The sequence below is a fragment of the Beta vulgaris genome, chromosome 4 (genome assembly GCF_026745355.1).
Source record: "Beta vulgaris subsp. vulgaris cultivar EL10 chromosome 4, EL10.2, whole genome shotgun sequence".
In the NCBI taxonomy this organism is placed as follows: domain Eukaryota; kingdom Viridiplantae; phylum Streptophyta; class Magnoliopsida; order Caryophyllales; family Amaranthaceae; genus Beta; species Beta vulgaris.
In genome coordinates, this window is record NC_079205.1 from 26,107,868 (window position 1) to 26,129,979 (window position 22,112).

The 22,112-nt window shown below is 36.8% G+C and overlaps 1 protein-coding gene across 2 annotated transcripts; it reads right to left on the bottom strand.

Annotated features, from left to right (window-relative positions):
- Positions 1–2,757: 2,757 nt before the first annotated feature.
- Positions 2,758–21,841, bottom strand: LOC104884097 (COP9 signalosome complex subunit 3). 2 transcript variants are annotated; one of them, XM_010668690.4, is made up of 11 exons: positions 21,558–21,839; positions 18,980–19,092; positions 18,655–18,901; positions 17,492–17,549; positions 17,099–17,188; positions 16,914–16,979; positions 13,720–13,809; positions 13,461–13,619; positions 13,042–13,163; positions 3,383–3,455; positions 2,758–3,269 (listed from the first exon to the last, which is right to left on the bottom strand). In XM_010668690.4, the coding sequence occupies exons 1-11, from the start codon at positions 21,740–21,742 to the stop codon at positions 3,198–3,200; spliced, it is 1,275 nt and encodes a 424-aa protein (XP_010666992.3). In that variant the 5' UTR covers positions 21,743–21,839; the 3' UTR covers positions 2,758–3,197. The 2 variants fall into 2 exon arrangements, with proteins under 2 accessions (XP_010666992.3, XP_057250233.1); XM_057394250.1 differs by lacking the exons at positions 16,914–16,979; positions 17,099–17,188 and having other exon boundaries at positions 21,558–21,841.
- Between the last annotated feature and the right edge of the window lie 271 nt (positions 21,842–22,112).

Genomic DNA, 22,112 nt, shown 5'->3' on the forward strand with positions numbered 1-22,112 from the left:
CATGAGTTTCTAGATAAGTTTGTGGTGGTTTTCCTTGATGACATACTGATATATATTTTCGAGGAACGAGGTAGAGCATGATGAGCACTTGAGGATTATTTTGGAGACGCTTAGGAAAAATCAATTGTATGCCAAGTTCTCTAAGTGTGAGTTTTGTTCGGAGAAAATGGCGTTTTTGAGTCACTATGTGTCTAAGGAAGGAGTCTCTATAGATACTGCTAAGATTCAAGTTGTGAGTGAGTGGCCAACTCCAAAGAATGTGTCAGACATTAGAAGTTTCCTAGGTCTAGCTGGCTATTATAGGAGATTTCTGAGAGATTTCTTGAATATAGCGAGGCACATGACCAACTTGATGAAGAAAGAGTCGAAATTTGAATGGAGTGAAATGTGTGAAGAAGCCTTTCAGATTTTGAAGGAACGTTTAACCTCCGCACCTGTTTTGACCCTACCTGATGGGAGTGAGGGATTGGAGGTGTATAATGATGCTTCGAAGAATTTTGGGATGTGTGTTACAACATAATGGGAAGGTAATTGCGTATGGTGCCATGAATTTTAGGGCATATGGGTAGTTTGTATATGAAAGATAAAGAAAACTGAGTTGGCTAAACTTAGCCAACTCAACTTGAAAGGTAACATATACGCAATAACATATACGCAATAAAGGCTAAAATAGAGCGTATGGTGCCATGAAAATTTTAGACTTAATGTTTCTTTAATATGATGGGTAGTTTGTATATGCTGCCATGAAGGAAGGACGTGAAGAAGAGGTGCTTACATCCAAGAAGGAAAGCTAGGTTTGTTAGCATGAATCTAGACACTTTGTGCTATGAACTTAGACATTTGGGATTGGTTGTGGAAGCTCCTACAAAAGTGATGTGCTCCTTAGCCTCTTCTGTTTGTTGCATTCACTCCTACAAAAGTGTCGTGCACATTCAAGAAGGACAACTTAGGTGCCACTCCGACAAGAAGTCACAACAAACTCCTATTTTCAAGGGATGTGGAGTAGATCATGGAGAAGCTCATAGGAGAGGTTTAAACAGCCATATTACACGTCTCACATTCCATTACTTAGGTCCAAGTGATGTTTGAATCACTTAGGACATGATATTCATGTATTTAGTTAGTGGAAGTAGTGGTAGCTTAATTAGTTGCTTTTATTTCTGAAATTACAAGGACAACGGACATGTATAAATAGGACATTGAACTTAATGAATAACACATGCTTTTATCCAAAACTTGAGTATTGTTTACTTGATTTCGATTAATACTTGTGTTATTAATTGATTTGCCTTTGCTAGCTTAACTCTTAGCTTAAGTTAAGTGGTGATCTAAGAAACCTTCAATCAACTTAGTGGTGTAACTTTATTCAAGTCAATTTTAGGCTAAGCTTTAACCCTAATTCATTCTTATATTTCGATTCATATAGTTGAAATAAGACATTTCCCCATAAAAGTGAGCTGTCATGGGTTTCTTAATTTGATTAATGTTTCTTTGGGGCATTGCACCACCAGATTGGAGTCTAGGGGTTATTCTCTTCCTCCCCTTCTAGGGGGTATTCTCTTCCTCCCCTTCTATAGAAGTTTTCATTATTTTCCTTAGCTTTATCAACATATTGAGATGATCCTGCCACCACTTGCTTGAAGGACAGCTCCTAATATCTTTGCTTGGATGAAGGATTGGACGAATAACCATATTGTTCTATTCATCGTTCCTTTCAGTTTTACCAATTTCCACTATTTCCATAGGATGATCCTAATCAAGATTGCGTTTGTCAACCTGTAGTTCTTTTACTTGATCCTCCATAGGGGCCAGATCTTCAACCATCATCATTGCAGTAGAATTATCAGGTTTTGCGATATATCTGAATAGTAAATCCACTTCCTGAGAAGTCATTTCCAATTTCGCTCGACTTGAATTAAACTCAAGGCATTAAAGCTTAACTGGACGATACCTAAGGGCTTGGAACACTAACTGGATCCTACTAAAAATATAATAATCTGAGGACTTTCCGATCCAACAGAACACTCCCAGATCCTACAATTAGATGTAGTAGAACCTCCGGGTGATGAGGCTATTAGAGAGAAGATCGAGTTTAGTCATTAATAATATTAATCCAACCAAGATATGACCGATTAGAAATCTATCGATCAAGCTCCACCTAAACCTGAATGGACACAACCACACCAAAAGCCAAAATAACCCAACACAAATCCAAATTTAAAAGATCCAATCTCCACCTTAAAGCACAATACTTCATAAGCATTCTACAGCTTATGGTATGATATCTTATAGTGCTTTTCCTTTTTCAAAAAATAGATTTGCATGGAATTACATCAAACCTTTCGCATATTTTCAGCTCCTTCAATCTCAGATTGTGTGACAAAATCTTTTCAAACCTCAACTTTTCCAAGATGTCTTAACCTTCTGGATCCAATGATGTAATCATGAAACCTCGATCAATTGTACTTCATTCCATGAGAAATTTATATTATAACGATCCTTTTTGTTAGTGGTCATAAAGTATAATAATGTAAATTTAATGGTAATGGAATTTTATCACAAAACATGAATTCCCTACATAAATTTCCATTAATGTAAATTTAATGTAAATTTGAAAGGGAATTCTAATATTAATACTCATATTAATGAAATTTTATCACAAAACATGAGTTTCCCTGCATAAATTTCCATTACCGCCCAATATCACATTCCCAAGTGGTAATGGATGATAGTGGAATTCTTGGAAGAAAATAGATCTTTGAGGATGAAATAGCATTACCACAATTAACAATATAAGATTTTTTTTAAAAATTCATACTACAAATGGATTACCTAACTATTTATGACTACTAGCTAAACAAGCCGTCAAATGATTCATAGTTACTTGCCTCCGTTTTATGAGGATAAGATTCTGGAAACTGGGAGTACGTAGATGGCCGCTTTAAATAATTGGTTATCATCAATGGGACACACGGGTCATTTACTTTGTACCGGAGAGGACTCTACGGAAAGAAAAGCAGATTACCTTTTTTCAGCATCAGACTCAAAGCACAACGATCCAAAAGGTATGTACATTTTAAAGGTCCTACTAGATAGTTCTATTCTCTGCAAGATGAACGTAGAAAATACATGTTATAACCATGACCGGAAACTGAAGTAGGATCGAGCTTTTCGCCATGTACAGTGGATTCTTGGACTCAAATGGTGAATTTCTGAGGCACACTACTATCATAATCATCAAAGTCAAAACGCTGTCGTTCTTTCCCAACCTGTAGTATAAAAGGCAAATCATATATATATATATATACACATATATATATGTATATATCACATATGATGAACTAAACATTGAACACATTTAAACTTTAATAAGCAGGCTTACCTTTGTCAAGTACAGTGGATCGCATGAGATTAGTTCATCTACAGAAGCTAGTTTCTTTGACAGAGACATTATCCTTCAGACAAATTTCAAAGTATTACCAACGAGAATTAATCAAATAAATACCAGTTTCATATATAGTTATGCCTGATTCCAACAGTGACCTTGGGAGAAAAACCACAAAAAAAGATGAAATTGCAGAATATACTAATATTGATTTTCACAATACATAACCTTCAAGTGAGCCAGAATCTTTTTTTGGATTTGTTATATATGTACAGTTGGCGAAATAAGAGGTACGTTGTAGAAACTTCCAGCCATTGATAAGTGTTTTGCTAAAACAAAGTGTTCCTTCGGTTTATGGATTGAGATTCATAGATTTATTACGAAGATTTTTTTGTAAGACATTGTGTTATGCGTCACACCACTTTGCTTAATTTAAGATTAACTTTTCTCTCTTTACTCTCTAAGTTGTATCCCTTTAAACTCTAAATGTACACCTTAAATTTAAAGGAAAAATTGTCAAGAACAAAACAATTTTCAAGCCATCCACTAAAAGTAAGTCATTCTTTTGATTATTTCTGAATAAGATAATACACATCTGTTTTAAACAAGTCAAGTGACCACTAATCGGTTTGATGTGTAATTTCTTTTTTAAATTTTTTTTAAAATTTCTTTTTCTCATTTTTTTGAAGAGACATGATAAGATGGTTTTTTGTGTTTAATTTTCCTTGATTTTGGTGATTAATGATTCTAGGCCTTGATTTTTAGTTGAACTTGAGATATGGCGGATTTTAGGCCACGATGTTTTCACATTCTTTGATAAGATTGATTAACTTGAAGAACTGCGAACTTCTTTGCTGAATTGAGTATGTGGAACTTGATGTTTCCACATTTTGTTGCTGGAGTGATTACTAGATTGGACAGTATTGAAAGGGTTGCGGGTGGTCGTGTTAAAGGGGTTTTAGGCACCGGCAAAAGAGATGGTGGTGTTTGAGTAGGTAGTAGTGGGGATGGAAGAGGAAGAAAAGTGAAATTGATCCTAGACATTGATCCAAAGTCTAGCCCACATAAAGGCTCTTTGGTTCATGAACTGGTTGTTGCACTTGTTTTAGAAGCTCTTGGCTTTTCTACATTTGTTCACAAGCCTGCGTTTGTTACTTGTTTAACTTCGATGGTAGATTGAGGCGTGCATCACATTTCAAGAGTCCAAGTTCTGTTTGAGTCGCAAGCAAGGATGTCAAGGAATCCCAAGTTCTGTTTGGGTTCCTATTTATTTTTGTTTTTTATTTCAATGCTTTAAATAAAGCCTAGTGATTACTTGTATCACTTAGGCAAGTGGCGTGAGTTTTCATAAGTTTTTTAGGCTTATCATATGCTGATTTGCAAGCTTTGTAACGGCACATTGATTAAGCATCAAGTAGGGCATGATTTAAGGGGGTTTTGTAACTCCTAAATTATGTCCAAGTTGACAGTTTTTAGGATGGTTTTTGAAGAGTTTTTGCTGCTCCTTTGTCCTATATAAGGAGAGCATATGATAGCAGAAGTTTAGATTTTGGGTGATATAAAAAAACCTTTGTGTTTATAGTTTTGTGCTTTAAGTTTGTCTCAAGTTTGAAACAAACCCTTATTGCTTTGAGTATGTCTTGGGTGATAAGATTAGGGGAGATTGAGTGAGTTTTGTCTATGGCCTAAGATCCCAAATCATTTAGTTTGTCTTCAGATTTGGTCACTATCCTAAATTCGTGAGTTACAAAGTGTTATTGTAAGTGTTCTTGTTCTTTAGTTTAAAATCATCATCCAACTCTTTGGAAGGTGTTTTTAGATTCACATCATCTGGTATCAGAGCTTTGGAGAAGAGATTCATTGGGAAAATCGAGTTTTGGAGAAGAAACAAAACTGCCAGAATTCAACTAGCTTTTTATCCGACTTTGAAGGACGATTTCTCAACCTTAGGAGTCCAAATTGGTTGATTCTTTTTTTAATTCTGCATAACTTTTTGTATAGAACACTCACATAATTTTTCAGATTTTTGTGAATTTTTTAGATATTAAAGTGGGCACGTTTTTTGCAACTGCGCCAAAACGGAGCAAATTGAGCACACTGAACTTCAAACGACGATTACTCCGTCTGGAAAGCTTTTAAAGAGTTTATTTTTTTGATTCTGCTTGAAATTTCCTGAATTTTATTAATTTGAGAGTCTCAAGGCCATTTACATTTTCGTTTTGTTGTTCAAATTTACGGCAGTTTACATCTTGTATTTGTAATGGTCTAGCAAAAATAGTGAAATCATGGTTGATGGTGAACTTGCTAGGATGTTATAAGTAATAACTCAGAAGTTAGAAAAATTTTAGAAAAGAAATTAGAAGAAAATGAAGAAGATAAGGCCCAACAAAAGAGTAGGCTTGATGCTATATCTAGTATGTTGTTGCAACCTAATCAAAAACTAAATTTTCTTGAAACTGAAGATGGTGAGTTGAATACACCTAGAAACTTTGATGAAGATAGGGGTTTGAAAATTCAGATGCACGAATTTGATGGGGTGCATGATAGTGAGGCTTTTCTTGATTGGATGAGGCAAATTGAAACAGTTTTTGACTACAAGGGGTATGATGATAGAAAAAGGTTTAAACTTGATGTCCTGAAACTCACTAAACTTGCCGCCTTGTGGTATGAAAACCTCAAGTCAAATAAAAGGAGAGGGAAAAGATGAGATAGACTCATGGGATAAGTTGAAGAAAAAGATGAGGGCTAAATGGGTTAGCAAGGAGTATGAGCAAGAACAATACTTAAAACTTACCCACCTTTCCCAAGAAAATGACATGAGTGTGGAAGAGTATGCTAGTTGGCGTGTGAAAACATGTCTACTTGAGTTCCACAAGGAATCTTCATATCTTTATTGCTTTATGTTTCCTATTTTGAGTTGTATTAGGAGTCATGGTTTTGCCTACATTCTTAAAACGATGGATTTTACATGACTCAAACTTAGTTAGAGTTTGATTACGAGTATGACTTAGGTACTTGTCCGAAGCATAGTAGTAAGTTGTTTTCCATTTTATATATAGCAACAGGTTGTATTCGTTTCATTCAGATTATGTACATAATTTATTCCGTGAGTTTTATGCTTACATGTGAGTTTAATTGCTTGCAAACCATTAAGTTCAATTCAAGAGTGTTTTGAAGTTGGTGCTTGATTAATTAGGCTAGGAGTCACTTAATTGAATCAAAATCCTATTTGATAGTTCAGGAGTGTTCAATTTTTGTTCGAGTGTTATTCGAGTATATTCATTAAAGATTAAACCAAGAAACCATCAAGAACCCATCTTTCTTTCAAGATTCTCGGGATTTTGAAAACTTCACTATAGTGAATAATCAGAGCCACAAGAAATAAACACGGAGGAAGGTGCTTGATCTCATTCCAGATTCACCCAAAATTTGGTACGTTTTGTTATGTTTTATTCTCCTACTAGGAAACGAATTCTTCGGAGTTTCTTGATTCTAAATTGGACTATTTTAAGTCTCGAATTCTGTCCGAAAATTTCGTAAAATTTGGAGATCGTTTGATACCTTGTTGAGACGGTTTTTGTTAGGTGTGTCGGTTTTGCTGGAATCTGGCATAGTTGACTTCTGTTGGCTACTGGGAGCGTTCTAGATCGAACTTTTGAGTGATTCCAATTCGAGAGGTCTTAGAACATCTGGAAGTTTATTGTGTTAAAATTTCTTGGAGTTTCATCACGAGCTGAGGGAGTTGTGAACCAGAGAAGTAAGGGGTTGTGCAAAGGTTTTTTCCGGTTTTCGAACAACAATTTGGAGTTCGAAATAATGAAAGAGCAGTCCGAAACCATGAAGGCTATTAGGGAACTCACTCTTAAGGTTAACAATGTGGAGGGAATGGGCACTAGAACCGATGCACTCACGAGTATAGTGATGAAGAAAAAGAACAACATGTTTCCCGAAGAAGAAGAAGGATCTGATGAAAAAAAAGTGAGAGGAGTAGCAATAGCCGGAGTTATGATGAGGATAGGGAACTGAAATTGGAACTTTCGGAGTTTAATGGGGATTCGGATCCTGAGGATTTCCTTGATTGGATTCGACAAATAGAAAAGGTATTTGATTACAAGGGGTATGATGACCATAAAAGATACAAACTTGCAACGATGAAATTAACAAAGTATGCATCGTTATGGCTGGAGGGGTTCAAGGCTCAAAGGAGACGAGATGGGAAGGCATCTATAGATACATAGATACTTAGGTCGAGTTTGAAGAAGAAATTGAAGGCTAATTTTCTACCTAAGGAGCATCAACGGGAACAATATATTAAACTCACCTCTTTGGTGCAAGGTAACATGAGTGTGGAGGAAGCTGATTAGCTTAGCTTGATTTGTGATATGCTAAGAGAAGGAACCCTTGAAGATTGCAAGGTATATTAAGGGGTTAGTGAAGCATAAAGCAAGCCAGGTTGATGTCTCTCATTACATCACCTTCGACGATATGTGCAAACTAGCCTCAAGTTTGAAAATAGGAGTAAGGAGCAACAAAAACCCAACTTTGGTGGGGGGTACAAGTCTTGTTCCAGTGGTGCTTACAAAGGAAATCATTTCCAAAACACTTACAGAAACACTTCTTCCACGTTTGGAGGAGGAAACAAGGGTTCAAGTTCTCAAACTAAGGAGGACTCGAAGGGAGAAAAACATAAAGTGTTTGTACCAAAAGAAAAATTTGAAAATCGAAGGAAGTGCTTTAAGTGCCAAAGTAAGGGACATATTGCAATTGAATGTCCAACAAAGAGAGCTCTTACAATGAGGCAATATGAAGAGATGCTAAAGGAGGAGGAGTTATACGAATTCCTTCCTCAAGAGATGCATGATGAGGAGGAGGAAGAAGATGCTTTTGCTGAGGATGCGAATGAGGATAAGATACTTGGCGTGAAAAGGAGAGCTCTTCACATTGAGAGTACTCCTAAGGCAGAACAAAGGGAGAACCTTTTCCACATAAGGTGCAGGATTGGAGATCATACATGCAAATGTTATTGTGGATAGTGGTTCGTGCACCAATGTAGACTCGTCAAACATGGTATGTAAACTGAAACTACCTACTCGAGACCATCCTAGACCCTATAAATTAAATTGGCTTGATGATAGTGCTGGAATTAGGGTTAGAAAGCAAGCGCTTGTAGCTTTCTCTATTTGAAGTTATGTGGATGAATTATGGTGTGATGTAGTGCCTATGAGTGCGTGTCACTTATTGTTGGGGAGGTCATGGCAGTTTGATAGGAAAGTGAGCCATGACGGGGATACTAATGTGTACACTATGACGAGCCATAGTAAGAAAATTAAACTCCACCCTTTACCTCCACAAATTACACCTAAGGCACGTAAGGAGTCTAAGAGTAGTATGTTCTTGAGTGCCAAAGAGATAGAGAAGGAGATTGCGGAAGAGGGAGTTGGGTATGCTTTGTTCATTCGACATTCACAAACTTTGATCTCAAAACCTACATCCATAACTTTACAATAACTAATGGAGGAGTTCGGGGACGCGTTTCCTGATGAATTACCCCAAGGTTTACCTACAATGAGGGGCATTGAACACGCAATAGATTTGATTCCTGGAGCCCCATTGCCTAACAAACCTGCCTATAGGTGTAACCATGATGATTCTAATGAGCTTCAACGTCAAATTGAAGAGTTAATTGAGAGGGGCTATTTAGAGAAAGTATGAGTCCTTGTGCTATGCCTACTTTACTTGTGCCTAAAAAGCATGGGACTTGGAGGATGTGCATAGATAGTAAGGCAATGAATAACATTACCATCAAGTATAGGTTTCCTATGCCTAGGCTTAAGGACATGGATGATGAATTGCATGGAGCCACAATTTTCTCCGAAATTGATTTAAGGAGGGGCTATCATAAGATGAGGATACGGAAGGGGATGAATGGAAGACTACTTTCAAGACCAAGCAAGGCCTCTATGAGTGAGTGGTTATGCCTTTTGGTCTTTGCAATGCACCTAGTTCATTCATACGCCTAATAAATGAGGTATTACGCCCTTTCCTAAATAAGTCAATTGTTGTTTATCTTGATGATATACTTGTTTATAGTAAGAGTCAAGACGAACATCTTTTACACTTAAGGGCTTTGTTTGAAGTGTTAAGGAACCAAAGGTTGTATGGCAAGTTAAAAAGTGCACATTTATGTCTCGTAGCATTACTTTTCTTGGTTATATTGTTGCTGGGGATGGGGTTAGAGTGGATTCTGAAAAGGTTACGGCCATTTCTATTGGGTGGTTCCAAGGAATGTTCATGAGGTTAGAAGCTTTCATGGATTGGCTTCATTCTATAGGAGATCCATTCGCAATTTCTCCTCTATTATGGCGCCAATAATTGAATTGATGAAAAAGGGTGAGTTTGAGTGGACCAAGAGTGCTCAAAAATCATTTGAAGAGGTGAAATGATTGCTATGTAGTGCTCATGTTCGCTTTGCTAATTTTGATAAATTGTTTGAGGTAACGTGTGATGCTAGTAGAGTTGGGATAGGTGCGGTTTTATTGCAAGAAAAGAGGCCAGTTCCGTTTTTGAGTGAGAAGTTAAGTGGTCCAAAGCTTAACTATTCTAACTATGATCGAGAACCCTATGCTATTGTTCGAGCTCTTGATCATTGGTCCCATTATTTACGCCCTAAACCTTTAATTTTTCATTCTGATCACGAGGCTTTGAAGTAGATTCATGGGCAACAAAACATAACCATAGGCCTGCTAAGTGCGTGGAGTTCCTTCAATCTTTTACTTTCTCTTCGAAGTACAAGGATAGCGAAAGCAATGTAGTGGTCGATGCATTGTAAGGAGAAGCTATTTGTTAGCTATGGTTGATGCTAGAGTTCTTGGGATTGAACATGTCAAGGCTTTGTAAAAGGATGATCCGGTGTTTTCTAAGGAGTTGGTGCAGCCTAGTCATGACTATTCTGTCTAAGAGGGGTTTTTGTTCAAGGGTAATAAGCTATGAATTCCTAGTTGTGGCATGAGAGAATTACTTGTGAGGGAAGTGCATAGTGGAGGGTTGCTGATCATTTTGGTGCTCATAAAACCGTGGATGTCTTGAGTGAGCATTTTTATTGGCCATGTAGGATCAAGGATGTTCAAGGGGTGGTTTCTAGGTGTGCTCGTTGTCAACGAGCCAAGAGTACCTTCATAAAGGTTTATACATACGGATTTCATAGTTGGGTTGCCTAGAACTCAAAGAGGGAAAGATTCTATCATTTGTTGTAGTAGATCGATTCTCAAAGATGGCACACTTTGCTTCCATGCACAAAACTGATGATGCGCAACATGTGGCTGATTTGTAATTTGGAGGGATTGTGAAATTACATGGTGTTCCTAAGAGTATAGTCAGGGATTCCAAGTTTTTGAGTCATTTTCAGAAATCTCTTTGGAAGCATGTTGGTACAAAGTTACTTTTAGCACTTCTCACCATCGTCAAACAGATGGGCAAACGGAGGTGACTAATAGGACTTTGGGTACTTTGTTGCTTGGATTGGTAAGTAAGACTGAAAAGGATTGGGATGTGAAGCTATGTCATGCTGAATTTGCCTACAATCGATCATATTCTATTACAACTACTCGTTCTCCATTCGAGATAGTTTATGGTATAAATCCTTTTGTGCCTCTTGATTTGTTACCTTTTACTAGGGGTGATCTTGTTCACATGGACTGAAAGAAGAAACTTCAAGTTTTTCAGAAGACATGCTAAAATTGAAAAGATGAATAAACAATACAAGGAGAGAGCAAATGAGCAGTTAGCAGTACCTTTAACATTGGTGATCTGGTGTTGAGAATTTGAGGGCGAATTCTTTTGAAGAGGGGGAGAATGATGTGGATTCAAAGGCGTTTGTACAAGAGGAACCAATTACCTAGTGTTCGATGCTATGGGGTTTAACTTGTTTGCTTCTAAACAAAAATTTCTCACTTGTGCTACTTGGGCAGATTTGAGTGCACGTGAGGAGTAAAGGAACGTGTGTTTAGAAGACATTCCTAGTTCTGTTAGGAATGCTAGTTGGCTTGTGAAAACATGTCTAGTTGAGTTCCATAAGGACTCTTCACATTTTTATTGCTTTATGTTTCCTATTTCGAGTTGTATTAGGAGTCATGGTTTTCCCAACGTTCTTAAAACAAGGGATTTTACATGATTCAATCTTATTTAGAGTTTGATTAGGAGTATGACTTAGGGACTTGTCCTAAGCATAGTAGGAATTTGTTTTGCTTTCATATATGTAGCAATAGGTTGTATTCGTTTCATTGAGATTAAATACAGAACTTTATTTCGTGAGTTTTATGCTTACATGTGAGTTTAATTACTCGCAAACCATTAAGTTCAATTCAAGAGTGTTTTGAAGTTAGTGCTTGATTAATTAGGCTAGGAGTGACTTAATTGAATCAAAACCTATTTGATAGTGTTATTGGAGTATATTCATTCAAAATTCAATAAAGAAACCATCAAGAACCCATCTTTCTTTCAAGATTCTTGGGATTTTGGAAAACTTCACGAAAGTGTGGAATCACATCCACATCAACAGTAAATGGCTCGTCGGCTTCCTCTATCACCTCCGGCGACTTCACGCTCATCGATTGCCGCCAAACCATAAATTAGGGTTTTCTTCTCAAATTAGGGCAAAAATTTCGCTGAATTGAACGCGGTTAACAAAGGGGTTTTACTCGAAATAGGTGAAGCTAAAGCCAGGTAAGTTACATTTGAAAAATTTTTGTTTTTTTTCTGATTCTTCGTTCAAATCTACTCTCAACCTTCTCTAATGCGCCTATGTACTCAAAGCGGTCACGCGGTGCACCTTGCGCCTCGCACAAAGGCGGAAAGAGGCACGCGCCTTTCCTAGCCTGACGTAATACGCCTCGCATGAATTTGAGGAGGAGATTTTCTCAGCGCCTCTACTCGCCTAGCGACTGGGCCAGGCGCGCTTTTAAAACTAAGGAGATGAACGTATCCGTTCCGTTCCAACGAAACAGCAACCGTTTACCGAAACCGCAGTTTCGAACTATGGACCAACCGGGCCTTGGATGGTGTCCATAGCAGCGAATGGCGTGATGCCATGTGTACAAGATTGCTTTATCATTGCTGTTTTTTTGTTTCGAACAAGATTGTTTTTTTGTTTTGAAGTAAATAAAAAAAATCAGCTTATAATTAAAAAAAAACTAACAATAACTATAATTTTTTTCTCTATAAATTGTGCCAAAATTTGATATATTTTACCATGTTTTTTAGTATAGCAAAAGTAAGAGAGAGAAATAGAAAAGCCAAGTAACACTAGCCCACCCATTGTTAGAAACAAAAAAGATGAGTTGGTGGAGAGTTAGTGGGATGTGAGGGGTAAGGAGGAAAGGAGAGAGAATGGAAAAAATACAAAGACCAATAAAAGTGACTCATGTGAAGAAGAGAGAACTCAATGCCAAACGTGAAGTAGTGTGTTGCAAGTAATTTGATATTGCCATAAAAGGGAAGTGTTGCAAGTAAAAGTAAACAAAACAAATATTATGGTTGGTTTAGATGCACTTATACCAAAAAAAAAAAAAAAATAGGCTTAGTCCATCATTGTTTCGAGTAGTGCCACCTCAGCCAACTGTGACCTCAGATGAGAACATAGTTTAATTTCAGGAAAGTACCTCTGAATGGAGCAGTCTATATGCTCAATCATCTCACACGTCTTATACTGTTCTGGGTCCTCTAGGAATCGAACCATTCCATCTTTCTGGTTAATTGTAGCATATATATGACCATCTTGAATCTGCGAGGGGGAGACAGTAATTGAGCCATATTAGTTATATTCGAATGAAGCCAGAAATGTCTCATTGATATAGCTACGGAATAGCAGAACTTTAAAGAGTTATATTCTAATTGCAAGAGAGAATAAAAGTCTAAGATGTTATAGAAAAGTGTGGCGTCACAATAAGTAGCAGTGTAATAGAAAATAAATAACCATATCCGAACAGCTCTAGCATAGATAAAGATGTCCTACCCCCACAAGAAACCAAAAAACAAAATAAAAAGGAAAAAGAAGAAAGTTGTCCAAATTAGTATTTACCATTTGAAGTACATACATCTCTGCTTCCTTGGGGCTGTTTAATTGCACTGTAGTGGCTATATCCTGAAGGGATAAAGTCAAGTATGTTTGAGTCAATCTCTGGATATTTCTCTTATATATCGATGAAACAACCTGCTTCACCAATCCTAGATTGTTATCCTGGAAAATGAAAACAAAAAGGTTTGTAAAGCTTTGCCCACTTTCCAACAGAGCAATCACAACAGAAAGAACAACATTACTCCCAAATCAAATAACTCACCACCTCAAACTTATCCTTGTTCACCTGTAGAAACGTCTCTAATTCAACAATTTTCCCGTTGCTATAGCAATTAGCTAGTTCAAGGTAGGTCTGCGATTTAGATCAAAAGCAATAAATTACACTGAAGTTACAGAAGGCAAAACTAGAATTTGCAAATGCAAAAAACACAGCAGAAAGAACATGCGCCATGGGCCACAGATTACAGATCTGACCACTGCTAGTAAGAAAACGGCATCTTTAAACAAAAAAGGGCCAATGGTGCACTGAAGGACTAGTGTTTTGGTAGAAAGATATGTGACTGACGAGTGATCATTCTCCGATCAAAAGCTACCAGACCAAACATGTAGGGCATCAAACAAAAGTTGAAACATGTAAAATAGAACAGCTAATATTAACTCAAATCTAGCAAAAGCTGACATGAATCAATAGATAACCATACATGAACTTGGTTTTTTTGGGTCTCAAGGCAGGCCAAAGAGACTTTCCAATAGGATTTTGTAATCATAGTATTAACACTGTAAGTGTTTCAACAGTCAGCCGACCTCTACAAATTGCTTATTGTTTTACTTCAAGTGAAAAAAGGATGCAACCTTAGCAATTTTCATACCCACCATTACAGGCAAGAACCTAGGCAGAGCACAAAGGCAGAGTCATCAATTTAACTAGTAAGTTTGGGAAGGAATTTAGACCTAAAATCTAAGTCTTCAAAGGAACTCAATAAATTAGGGTTCACGGAGAATATTAGGGGCTTAACCTCAGTCAGCCAAAACCCTTATAGACGTGATCCAAAAACAAATACTAAATCATATAACACCCGTGCCTGAGGCCATTGGGGAGAGGGGTGTAGTAGATGCAGCTTAAAAAATTTAGTTTTAAAAAAGCTAAGAAGTGATTAATCAGCAGCAAAATAAGAAAAGGCAAAGTTGCATATAACTTAAATATTTTGGTTCATCAATCATAATCCAACACTGAACAATTATCATGCTCACCTCTATTCACGAAAAGATGGGTCACATCAATGGCATGACAACTACACAAAAAATTACAAACAGATATAATACTCATGATATCTACATATATTCTATGTTACCCTTGTCCAACAGACAACATTTAATTTAGACTTCATCGGATGTCAAGAAACAATATCAAGCAGCGCTCGACTAAAAGTTGAATTTTATGTAAGTACCATTACCAAAAACATAATACAAGTGAAAAATTACTTAATGACAAAAAGGAACTTCAATTTTCATTCTTTAGCGTTCAAGGAATGCATTTCAATTCAAGCACATTAAAGTGATGCAGTGACAATCAAGCCCAATGATAGGCAATCGCCTTATTATGTTTAAAGCTACATCTAAGCTCCGTGACTTTACTATTCATCTCACCTTATCTACCTGTATACTTGACGGCACTTCGAACATAGGTATGGACACTTGGCGATACTTCATTTTGGATCAAGAATATAAAAAGTACTTCATTCTTTTTCAAATATCATTTTCATGGAGTCCAGTGCAAACTTTGACCATTAATATTGTCAATTACGTATAAGTAAAATTATAAAAAGATTTGGAAAATACACATTAAGACGAATCCAATAAGATCTCACGTGATAATTTATTTTTGATAACATTAGAATAAATATACGGTCAAAGTTTGACAAGTTTGACCATATGTTGCGACTTGCGATAGAAAAAGAATGAACTAGACAATGACCATAAAATAGACAAGTCTAACCCCTGCGCATGTATTTGTATCCAAAATCACTACCTAGGTCTACAAAGGAGCTTAATCGGGGTTGATTGAAATACAGTGGCATGGACTGGGTTCTATGTTTGGGTGGACCCTTGACACCCTCCTGACAATGGAGCCTTGGTCAAGTCTAATGAGCGCACCATTGTTCCTTAGTCCTTCTCTGGGTGATAGCAAGTTGCTAATTTATACTATTTGTGTACTTGTATTAATCTGGAGCATGTCAATTGAAGAATAAAAGGCCTTTCAGCACCAATCGATGGATTCCAAGAAGATCTAGATGAAACTAAGCTTCATATAAAATGCAAGAACTATAGTGACATAAAAAGACTCAAGGCGCATTGAGGCGGTAAGGATACTCATGCGCCTTATTGAAGTGAGTCGCAACAAAAAAGATCTGATGTAGAATAATTTGATGATGGCCTTGCGTGCACCTCAGTGAGCTTTTTTGTGCTCATCTCTTAGGGACTCAAGAGATCAGTTTGGAGAACTGGTTGTCCACATGCACGAAATGCCGAAATGTGATAAGTCAGGAAGTATCAACTTAAAGTAGTAAGGAATTGATCAAAATAGTCCAATTATTGTAGGTATCATGAAAGACACCCCCTTTGATGATTATTCTATTCATTCTTCATTTGTTATACTCAAAATCATTATGCTTCCATTTCGCTTTGATCATGCTGCTAGTGAAGCCACTCATCCCTTCTTCAACCATTAAGGAAGAGTTCCCTAAGAAAGGGAGACTGATGCACATGGCAATAAAGAGCTCCAAAAGCTAAGTTCAAGAAACAAAATCCCTTCTTGGCTATCTCTTTCCTTATTAGGTTCATTAAGACATGTCATAGGAACTGAAATTTATTTCGCAACTTTTGCACCACAATAAGATCTTATATGACTTTCATTTTTCGGGAGTCATCATAGTAGCGTGAGGTTTTTTCAATATAAATTAAGGCCTTCTTCATTTGACACAGATAAAAAAAAATAAGGTCATTTAAGTATGTTTGGATGAAAGCCAATAAGTTCAGCCTTCGAGAAAGGGCTAGCAATAAGCATTTATAGCCCACAAAAAGTTCAAGTAAGTTCATACAAGAACAATTAAGTTTATGTAAGTTGTAGTAGGTGCAGAAAGTACAAAAAAATGAAATTAAGGTGGAAGAATAAAGACTGTGTCTGAAACTACACAAGGAAGCAAAACCAGTTTCTGGAGAATCTCTCTAGAAGAGGAGGTTCTATGTCACTAATATGTACTTGTTAGGACAAAAATCCATTGACAAACACAGAAAAATATAAAAAAGGACATGTAATCAACGATCATGGCGTTGTGACTGTAAATAGCAGGAGCTAAAAAAGCAAAATAAGCTCACATTTCCCTTCCCCATAACCCATGGACATGAAACCCTGTCAAAGAAACAAGCTTTAGACTGCTTCCACAAGCAACACTTTACCTGAGTAAAGTTCTTCAAACTCCTCTGACAAACTGAAGAAGTATACTTTGGAAAATGAGTGGAGAACTGCCACCAGACATATCTTAGTCAGAGCTTGCACCTTATAAAATAGATATTTATATAGGATATCAAAGAATGACAGCAAACCACCCAACATTCAAAAGTATACAGAGATAAACAAAGACCTGCCCATGGTGAATTAATGAAACCAAAATGTACTTTTTGTATGCTTCAACAGCTATTGCATTTAAAGTAGACATAGGAGCAGTAACAACCTGCAAGAAAGATGAAAATAGTAAAAAGGTCACAACAAGGACTTAGCCAGTAGTCCATCTATTTCACATTATCCTAGTATGAAACACAAACACCAAAAGGACAGGGAAGAGCGTGATTATTGGTAAGTAAGAGACCAGAAAAAGTGGATATTGCATAAAATTACATGGAATTATGGAACTTATGATTGCTGTAGACTATGCATTATGTCATTATAACTCATTTCTAACGTAGAGAATTAAAACAGAACATTTACCATAAACTGGACAAATAGGTCTCTAAGTCACAGCAAGAATAAGACTTACGTTGTGAAGAAGCTCCAATGCTTTCTCAAACTTCTTTAGTCCAATGTAAATCAGTGCCCTGTCATTCGAAGTCAAAGCAATCAGTAATTTAGATTACAAACTCCAATGCGTTGAGCAAGAAAAGGCAGTTAAGATCAGAAGAGAATTCTGCACATTCATACTGAAAGAGATTACATTCATATTAGCTTCATAAATGCCAAAGATAAAATTGAACACTTGTTGGCAATAAAGCTGAAAGTGCAATTTTAACTTTCAAGTGAGGGTACACAACTACACACAGAAGTTAGTGGTCAAGTTGAAAGACTTAACTGAAGGTAACCTTTGTTATTTTCATCAATAAAACCACATTGACAATGAAAACAACAATATCAAAGGTCTAAAGAAAACTACACGAAAACTACCTCAAATTACAGTTGGTATATCTATACTAATATATTAAAAGGCGTGCGTAAATCAGGAACGGTGCCACGTGGCGCTCTCCCTATGGAGTTTTAGTTCATGTAATCCATGTACAATAAAAAAAAAATAGAAATTGCATAGTATAGGTTTTGATCCCGTGACCTCAAGTTCATATACTAAAGTTTTAACCACTAGACTAAGTTGTATTTAGTACTATCATATCAAAGTACAATATTAATAAATGAAATTTTTCTTACCCGGGGCAAAGCCCGGGCCTAATAACTAGTTAGTTTTCAATAAGTGAAGCCCCTTTCTGATAGCCCTAGATTAGATGTACTTTTGCCACAGCTAACGATCTCAACAAAACATAGATGTAGTTCACCACAGAAATACTAGTGAAGAAGAAAACATAAGAGAAGTGCATACTTGCATGCCGAAACAACCTTTAGTCACCTACTCACCTTCAGGTGGGCACCTCCCCTAATTAAAATATTAGCATGACAGCACATAAGTCATCAGGTTGTTTGTCAGCCATATAATTCATTGAATCGAATGGTATATCAAAGTATTAAAGTGATGTGGCTTTCGTTATCTGACAATCAATTTATAAAAGGTTATGAGTAGTTACATCTTTTAACTTTCAAATTTAAGTCATAAACATTATGTTTCACGATAAGTAACAAGGCAAATCATTATTCGAGTTTAGAAAGGATGAGCCTTGGTAGAGAAAATCAAAATCAAAAGCAACAATAATAACAACTCACCCATAATAACAGTAAAGAAAAAGGTCCTTTGGCTGGTCAACCTCAAATACATCATCCTCTAGCACAGATAAACCAGTCTTGTAGCATTTTGCCAATACACAAAGAGAAAGAAAGTCAGGATGCAGAGTAGTTAAATGTTCAGAAGAAGGCCGGATTTTATGGATGGCAGTCAGCATCGGAGCAACACCCCTCATGGGAGCCGAAAGCACTATAAGTTGGTCCTTGAACCTCTTGCAAACACATATAACTGCCACACGAAAAGATCAAATAGTCAGATTACAGCTATAAGTTATAATTATATCCCCATCCTTCAAAACATTCATACATTTATGATGTGCAAGACGAATCTGTTCAGCGAGGCAAGAACTGATAAATCTAGCCACTAATAGAACGGCCTCATTTGTTTGATCTCTTGATACTGAAGCTGTGTAAGCATCCCTGTCGGTGACAAAGTAAGGTTAAACGTGTCACGTGCGAATTAGATATGTCCAAAGAAAAACAAAATGTAGACAGGCCATGTATGACATCAAAAACATAGATACTGCAATGAAATATCAACAGACAAGTTATCACCAGAACTACTTTTGAAACCAAATAGTTATTAAGTATAGAAAGCATACACAATTGCAGTCTAAGAAAATCAAAGAACCATCGTCACTGGTATTCGAACTTCTTCTCAAGACATATACGCACATAAAGACATCAAATTACTAGTATGTGTCAAAACATCAAATTCAAGACGTCATTTCTAGATACATATAGATTGTGTTTATATTTTCTTATCAGCCGTGATGTACACATAACTGGTGTTCATAATCATCTTATCCAAGAAGTTGTTCCAGAATTGCAGTACGATATCTCGCTTAGGTCACGCACCGCAAGCAAGACTATTTTGAAAAGCGCCTATTCCACTACAACATTGGATAAAATGTCTACCAGAATACCAGTCTTGTCAATACATGACAGTCTTCTCAAATTCAGGAGATAATGAATGAATTTATCAGTTCAAGATCAAGCATAAGGCCGTACGTCACATATGAGCTGACACGTTAAACCATACCCCTTCACTCTTTCCCCAACTAAATCCTAGTAAATTATGACTTTCTAATACATCCAAATTTTGCAAAAGTTGCAGAGAAATTCAAATCACATTTTTTAGTACCCTCCCAAGGATGTAATTCATAAACTCTGATGCACCCAAAAAATGGCAGAAAGTAGTTGGAAGCAAGATATGGCAATGCGAATTCTGCAAAGGTGGGGGAAGAGAGAAAATGATAGATCGGTGAGAGATCTTGGTTAGCTGAGGTGTGACAATGAGAAGGTGAGGGTCAGAAGATGCATTGCGCATAAGGGTAGAAAAGAAGAGTAGGGAAGAAAATTAGGGAGTATGTGCAGGTTCCAGTCCCCTTATTTATATTCAGAGATTTCCAAGTGGTAAATTAACAATCTTCATAACTTAATTAATCGTAAGGTGCAACTTAATAGTGATCATGAAAAATATTTGTGCGAAAAAAATAATACAAAAGGTCTAATATCAATCTTTGTATGTATAAACTTAGTTTCTCACACATCACAACTCGATTGAAAGAAAGCTAAGGGTTCTAACTCAAATTCAAGGCTCCATTAACCTAAGATATGACTTAGTGGATTTAGGCTGATAGTACTCTAACAAACTTTCCTCAGCAAGCTTTACTTGCATAATGAAACCATTCATTTTAACATGTTTGGTTCAACATTTTTTGGCTCCAAGAAGAAACGGAATCGTTTAGCTACTCTCTTTCTTCTTGTTTGGTTCAATTCCCCCTCAATCCATTACCATTACTTGGTGGTACCCGACTCCCCAACCTTGTTACCTTCTCTTCCCCCTACAATCTATCTCTTCATGGTAATGGTTACTATTCCCTTTCCATTACACATCTAGAGCCAAACACCAAATAAAGGTAGCACTTTTTGTTTACCATTCCTCTCCTCTTTGGATCCTATTCCCTTTTTCCAGGTTACATGAATTCTCATTTCTTTCCTCTCGACAGATGCTTTTTTCACTTCATAGCCTAAGCCCAATTCAACTTTCCGCTCCACGGCTTGTACCAAACAAGCACTAAAAGTAAAGTAAACCGCATTGGACCCTGAGAAGTAGTAAAGACAGTATTACTCAAATATAACCTTCTAACACATCAAGGTCTTCAAACGTTTTAGGTGTTAATAGGGCTACTAAAAGCAACAAATCAAGCCATTAGGTTCTAAATAAACAGTTTTTCCTCCTAGTAAAGAGCCTAAGAGGTCCACTCACACTTCGACAATTGCTAAGGCCCGACTCTGCTCATTCTCATAATCAAAGAGCCACCCTAATCCCCCTCCCCCTCCCAAAAATACAAAAGAAAGATGAAAAATACAGAAGGAACAAAAAAAAAAAAAAAAAAAGGCGAATTACAGTGTAATGAGTAATGACTAATGACAATATATAAACATTATGAATCATATAGTCACACGCATAGGCTAGTTTAGGGACAAACTAGAATCAATTTCAAAACATGAACACAAGTCATTGAACCGAAATATAGTGAAAACCATACCAGGAAACCAAGTTGACTATTACTTAAACTCATAAACTCTAACATATTAATAAATCGTGCATAGAATTAATTATTTATAAATCATCTGGTAATTACATATCAGCAATTACTCGCCAAAAAATTACAATTCTTATCTCAATTAACTTTTCCAAAATCTACGGAAATAATTGCCATCATATTCTTTCCCATTAACACCTAAAAGTGCAATAAAACCCTAATCGCACCCCCAAAACACAATGCAATCCTTAAAACTAAATCGCAAAATTAAAAATAAATGGAAAATAACTGGTAAATAGGAATTGAAACAATAAGCGCCAAAAGGGGGCTTACAAGAAGTAGAGATATCCGAGAGAGTGAGCGGAGGTATCAAGCTGAAGGAGGAAAGAAGGCAAGCGAGAGAAATTGGCACGAAGGGAATCTTCAGATTGTTTGAGGAGGACATGGAGGTTATTCAAATCTGCTGCGCTACCAGAAAGACCTTGGATTTGCGCTACCACCCTTTCCACCGCATCCATGGCCGCAGTTAGGAAATAGGGAGGAGGTGGAGAGACGAGAGACGAGAGACGAGAGAGACTTCTTCTATTGAGTAGGAAATAGGAATAGTGAGCTTTCAAGAGCGTTTATTATTGCGCCCATGCAAATAAAAATTGAAAAAATAGAATCTAATAATCCCACCTTTTGGTTGTGTTCTTGAAATATTAGACCTTTTAAAAGTGGAAATTGCCTACACTATTCCTTCTAATAGTGTTATGGGTGACAAAAAGTTGAAAATCACTGTTCATTTCACTTCCATGTGCAGCTCGCATGCACTGGTGAGCTCAGACCTCCACGCACCCTTCACGTGACGCAGCCATCTTCTCCCTCTCCTCATTCTCGCAAGGCGTG

Bases quoted from the DNA above. Each gene is read 5' to 3' on its own strand.
- LOC104884097 (XM_010668690.4), bottom strand. From the start codon at position 21,742: ATGGATGCGGTGGAAAGGGTGGTAGCGCAAATCCAAGGTCTTTCTGGT. The intron at 19,093-21,557 runs GTAAGCCCCCTT...TGTCACCGACAG, and splicing joins CTCGGATATCTCTACTTCTT to GGATGCTTACACAGCTTCAG. The intron at 13,810-16,913 runs GTAAAGTGTTGC...TCTAAATCGCAG, and splicing joins GTTTGAAGAACTTTACTCAG to ACCTACCTTGAACTAGCTAA.